Genomic DNA, 5,634 nt, shown 5'->3' with positions numbered 1-5,634 from the left:
AGAAAGGAAAAGAAAAAAAAAAGAAAAAAATGCACATTGCGAAGGGTCTCCCGCCTACATGACCCCGTGTGCACATGTAGTGATACACCGCTTTGCAGTGCGTACCGCCATTTAGTGCTGCATCTGGGCACTCCTCACCAAAGCTAACAAACCCTTTGTTAAAGACATACCTTCCTACTTTCGGACTTTCCCCCGCGAGAATTCCCAAGCGCTGCGTTCGTTCGCTTGCTGTTTTGATTCGCCCCCCCCAAATAAGTGTCACATAGTGGGAAAAAAAAAAAAATACTTTTGCACGCCTCTCGGGGAGACAAACCCGTAGGCAGAGGTCGCTTCTACTGTGCACGTCTTTGCGAATTGAATTCATAGTTACGCACGCGCCGGCTCATCATTTGCTCTCCCCCTCCGCTTCTCCATTCAGTGGGGTTATTGGCTTTCTTCGAGCAGCGTGTGCGCGTGACATGCAGAGTTAGTTATGTAGGCGGCTATCCACCCATCAGGTGAGGAAGCACACACACATATATATTTATATATACATAAGGATACACGCATATGCGTTTTTTCCAACGCGGGCTCTCCCCCTCGTCGCTCCCAACCATTTCAGGCAAACTTCGAACAGCGTGACAGACCCGAGCAGCGATGTGGGCACTGTAACCGCGTCACGTGTGTTTGCCCTCTGGGTAGCCAAAAATTTTAGCTAGCTAAGGATTATTTTTTTTTTTTCCCAATTTTCCCAAAATTTCCCTTGCCTGTTCAGGCGAAAACGCGTTTGTCATTTGTTACAATTTGAAAGGGAACAGTGTTTAAGGCATTAGTTGTGGGAGAAGTCTGCACAGAGATGGTTCCCCCATCACTTGGATGAACATGTGGGTCATTAGCAGAGATGTGCCGCAGAAGTAAATCGTAAGTTGGGAAGGGGAATAAGAATGTTTGCCATGCGTGTGTGTGTCTGGGCATATATGTTCAAATCTTGACTCTCCCCCAGCTGGTTGTATGTGTACATGTTCACTTCCTCACCTCCTCAAAGTTAACCTGTGCGTCCAAATTTGCGCGCAGAATGGCAATTCATATGAGTTCCCTTTTCAACAAACACTTCTCCGTTAGGACAATCCGTGCTAAAATGCATTGCGTGGAAAGAAGTAACCCCATGCTACGATTTGACTATCCCCACTTGGAAGTTTTTTCTCAATCCACACCGCTTCGCTGGCCCCTCACACTGTTGCAGCCTCTCCCCTCTTGTGAATTACGGACAAAACGGGAGAGCGTTCCACTTTTGAAGGCGACCCCCCTCCAGGTACACTTTTGCAAGCGGCAAGAGGTCCCCTTCACTTCCTAGCATTCGTTCGTCAATTCCTCATTAGCGCCGTTCATCGGGTGTGTGTGGGGGAAACACATGTAGAGACGAACGTAACGGTTTTGGGAAATCTATCTACCCAGGAATGTGCTTACGTATTGTATTATACGTTCGCGTGAGCGATTGGCTGTATATGTATTATACTTATACCTGGTATGACATTCACTTCGATGTAGGGAGGAAAAGGTTCTTTACTCCGTTGTGATGATTTCTGTGTGGCGCCTGGAAGTGCCATTTATTGGTCGTTCCCATTGTGAAGTTACTTGACTCTTATCACCTCGCGTGGCATTGCGCGGGGGGAACTTCCTCGAAAAGAAACCTCTTAATTTTTCACTTTGGTTGGCTACCCGCAACCGCTGTAGGATGCCATTCCCCAAAAAATGGCACATATGCACGTGTCAGTACATTTCCACGCATGTACATAGTGCTGCAACGGTTCCGTGCGATCCGCACTTAATGGGAAAAAATCGACGCAGTTCTGAATCGGGAAAGTTGCGTGATGAACGGAGGGGACCTGGCCATCAACAAAAATGCCCCGTGACAAATTGATTTGCAATGGGAATTGGCACTTACAACATATTTATGTAACTCTTCTTTTTTTTTATTTTATTTTTTTCTTTTCCCAGTTGAGTTACTGCCACACGTAAAGTTTGCTGAGCTAAGCCGCTTCTTCTGTCGCGGTTTTGTCGCAGCTTTGGTCACATTTGTCCCATTTGTGTCCCAATTTTGTCCCAATCTTGTCGCCGCTTTGGCCCAAATTTGTCGCAACTTCGCAACAGCTTTGCTTCACTTTTTCCACTCCTCGCGTGCCCCATCCTTCCCAGCGGCCTGCCTCTTGGACTCATCCCAAAGTGCTAGCCCCACTTCGCGAAATTAAAAAAAAAATGCAATCCTTCTATAAGCTGCAACATAACCGAGTGAAGGCTCACTAGTCCGTTTTTTCCTCCTGTCCGTCCCGCCCTCTCGAGTACGATCACGACCGCGAGGGTGAACACACCACCTTCAAAGGAACGTTCATTTTGTATTGTATTGCATTGTATTGTTTTTTTCTTCTTTTTTTTTTTTTTTTTTCGTGTTTTCTTTCCCATTGTTGTGAGCAATAACTCAGAGAAGTGACAACTTCCTTTTGTGACGCAGCGTTAAGAGGGCCACGCCTACTGCTCAGAGTTTACTTGTTGGCGCGAAGGCACTCTCTCGAAGGAGAGGTTGAGAAACACCCGATTCATCCGATCCATTGGGCCATTGAACTGGTTCCTCCCTTGGTAAAGACCGCCGTGCAACTTCACGCGGGATAGCTGGCAGAGGACGCCCCGAGCCCCCAAAATGAATGCGTAGAAATGTCATCGTTCCACAACAAGAAGCTGGCTCTGAGTTCCCACAATGACAGACCCACGCCACTGAACTTAGGTAACGCTCGCGTGAGGGTCTGCGAGAGGGCTGACTGGTGGGGGCGCTCCTGGATAGGAAATCCCTCGAGTAGGAAATTCTCCTGCGTGGGGATGCTCACTCCACGGAGAGGAGGCACCACAGAGAGGCGGCGCCACTGAAAGACGCCACCACCGCAGCAGCGCTTTCCACAGAGAAACGTACGCACCTGTCCCCCATCAGGCACGAACAATGACAGCCACAGCGGGAAGCGGAAGCTGCTTCTATCCTTTCGGAGGTCGAGGAACGATACGTGCCCAGACTGCAAAGAGAAGGGAATAATCATATGTGACAACAGTGAAGGGACGCAGATATGTAACGGATGTGGCCTGGTGTTGGAGAGTCGCATTCTGTCGGAGGAACAAGAATGGAGAAATTTTCACAGCGATGGACAGATGAAATCAAATGATCGGAATAGAGTCGGAGAAGTCAGTGACATATGGTTCGAAAATAACTTAACGAGCACAACCTTTATCAAATCGAGCAAGAAACTGCAGCACCTGAATATGATGACACAGATCAATAAGAGTGACCAGACTTTGCTAGCCGCCTTCAACATACTGAAGTTGATATGTGAAACGTTCTTCCTGCGAAGCAATGTGATTGAGCGGGCGAAGGAGATAACGAAGGAGCTCCAGGTAGGGTGCACAATGGAGGGAAGGGCAGCGGAGAGGAAAAGAGAGAATAGGATGATGTATATAGAAGTAGGGATTCTGGGGGTGGGGGTGTGTACCCCCCCTTTGGTGCTTCCATACGAGTGGTCTCTTCACACATGCACACTTCTAACTTGGTCTCATGTCGTTCGTCTTGCCCCCCCTCACAGGATATGGAACAGCTGAAGAACCGAATCAACAACCTAAACATGCTGGCAGTGGTGTATCTGGCCTGTAGAGAAGCGGGACACATTAAGAGCATCAAGGAGCTCATCACCTTTGACAGATCCTTCAAAGAAAAGGATCTAGGAAAAACAATAAATAAGTTGAAGAAGATCCTGCCGTCAAGAGCCTTTGTGTACAATGAGAATATCTCGCACTTGATTTTTACCTTATCGAATCGGCTTCAGTTATCCATCGATGTGATTGAGTCAATTGAGTATGTGGTGAAGAAAGCCACGACCTTAATTACGACATCGCATCGGTTGAACTCTCTTTGTGGTGGGTCCATTCACCTTATTGTTGAGCTAAACACAACTGACGAGAAGAATTTGAAGCTCCCAAACATCGCGCAGATTGCTGCTGTGTGTGGAGTGACGACGAACACGCTGAAGACGACCTTTAAGGAGCTCCTCAGTGCGGCGGATTACATCTTGCCTTCGTACTACCTGGTGGGAGATAACTCCAAGCTGGCCACGCTTCGGGAGAAGTACCTGAGCGACGACCGGCGCAGGAAGAACAAGTGACTTTCGCAGGGGCGAAGCGGTGAGGCGGTAAAGGGGTGAGACGGTGAAGCGGTGAAGTGGCGAAGGAGTGAAACGGTGAAGCGGTGAAGTGGCGAAGGGGTGAAACGGTGAAGCGGTGAAGTGGCGAAGGGGTGAAGGGTTTTTTTTTCTTCTTTTTTTCTCTTTTTACAAAAATTCACAGTTTGAGGAGTCTCAACGATTTGCTTTAATTTAGCCGTTCGAATTAACGGGGGGGAAAATCAGAAAAAAAAAAATAAGATAAAATGAACAAAGTAAAGTCAACAAAATGACATCTCTACTGTACAGAAAAATTTGGGCGACGCTTTAAAGTACAAATGGGGTCAACGGTCAATTTGTCTGGCTTGGCCGGCTTGGGCCGCCTCGCCTGGACCGTCGAAAAATACAAACGGCGCAGTGGAGTGGGAAGCGCTATGTGGGGGGTACATATGACTTCATCTTCTTCCTCGTACATGTTGGAGGTATGCGCGGGGAGCGTGTCTTCCCATTTGACGGGAACCTCTCCAGTTGGGACGACCACGTGGAAGCCCCCGAGGCGATAGCCAAAGGGGGGTCATTTCACCAGTGTGCTGCTTCATCGATGTGGAGCTTCACCTCTGTAGAGCTTCATCCCTGTAGCACATCACCGCGGCAGCGCCTCACCGTTCTTGGCCCAGGAGAGTACCCATCCCTTGATGAGCTGCAGGTTGCTCTCGTACTGTTCCATGTCGTCGTTCCCTAGCTCATCAAAAATGGACGGGTCATTATAGTAAGTGAGGATATCCTCCTTTATGACCTGAAATATCTCGCACTCGATATTATTTTTTATCTTCTCCTTGGAGTAGTTCCTCTTTTCCAGTCTCTCGTACAACTTATTTGTCGAAGTCGTCAATAAAAAAATGTGATCAATGAGTTCCTTTTCCTCCAGGAAGTCTACATCGTGGAAGTCTATTATGTATCCTCCATTTTCTAATTTCAGTTTTTCTATTTTTTCGTTTACCATGTCGTTACTGTAGATGGTTGCATCTAACTGGTCATCAAATTCTTCGTAGAGTCTTTCCTCTTTGATAACTTTGGATAGGTTCAGATGCTTCATTTGGCAAGCTGCATCTAACTGTTGGTCCTGTTTCAATTCTTTGTTGATTATTTCGATTAGCTCCTCACACAGGGTCGTTTTTCCTACTCCGGGCACGCCCGTAACGATGATGTTCGGCAGGTTCCTCATCGGTGCGAGGCAGCCTCTGAAGTGGGTATCTGTAGAAGTGGTGATCTGCCCCGGGGTACCACGATCTACCTTGGGGATGACCTCTCTGGCGTTCGCCCTGCCGCCGCCCTGTCAATTCCTGTCGAGGGAGCTACGTCGTTAATCGTTGTCGATGGAGCTACTTAAATTTCGCCGCGTTCGATGTTGAAAAACGGATTGAGAGGAAAACGTTGAACCATGCAAGAGGTCGACGCGGAA

At 47.9% G+C, this 5,634-nt stretch overlaps 2 protein-coding genes across 2 annotated transcripts; one reads left to right on the top strand and one right to left on the bottom strand.

Moving 5' to 3' along the window:
* Window positions 1-2,688: 2,688 nt before the first annotated feature.
* Window positions 2,689-4,175, top strand: C922_04866 (transcription initiation factor TFIIB; the record flags this gene model as incomplete). Its single annotated transcript, XM_008820440.1, has 3 exons — window positions 2,689-2,758; window positions 2,960-3,414; window positions 3,600-4,175. The coding sequence occupies 3 exons, from the start codon at window positions 2,689-2,691 to the stop codon at window positions 4,173-4,175; spliced, it is 1,101 nt and encodes a 366-aa protein (XP_008818662.1).
* A 640-nt stretch (window positions 4,176-4,815) lies between these two features.
* C922_04865 (hypothetical protein) lies at window positions 4,816-5,397 on the bottom strand (the record flags this gene model as incomplete). Its single annotated transcript, XM_008820439.1, has 1 exon — window positions 4,816-5,397. The coding sequence occupies one exon, from the start codon at window positions 5,395-5,397 to the stop codon at window positions 4,816-4,818; it is 582 nt and encodes a 193-aa protein (XP_008818661.1).
* Window positions 5,398-5,634: the final 237 nt, after the last annotated feature.

The sequence above is a fragment of the Plasmodium inui genome (genome assembly GCF_000524495.1).
Source record: "Plasmodium inui San Antonio 1 unplaced genomic scaffold supercont1.31, whole genome shotgun sequence".
NCBI lineage: Eukaryota > Apicomplexa > Aconoidasida > Haemosporida > Plasmodiidae > Plasmodium > Plasmodium inui.
Note: the sequence above shows the minus strand (reverse complement) of the source record. Positions and strands in the feature narration are given on the sequence as shown.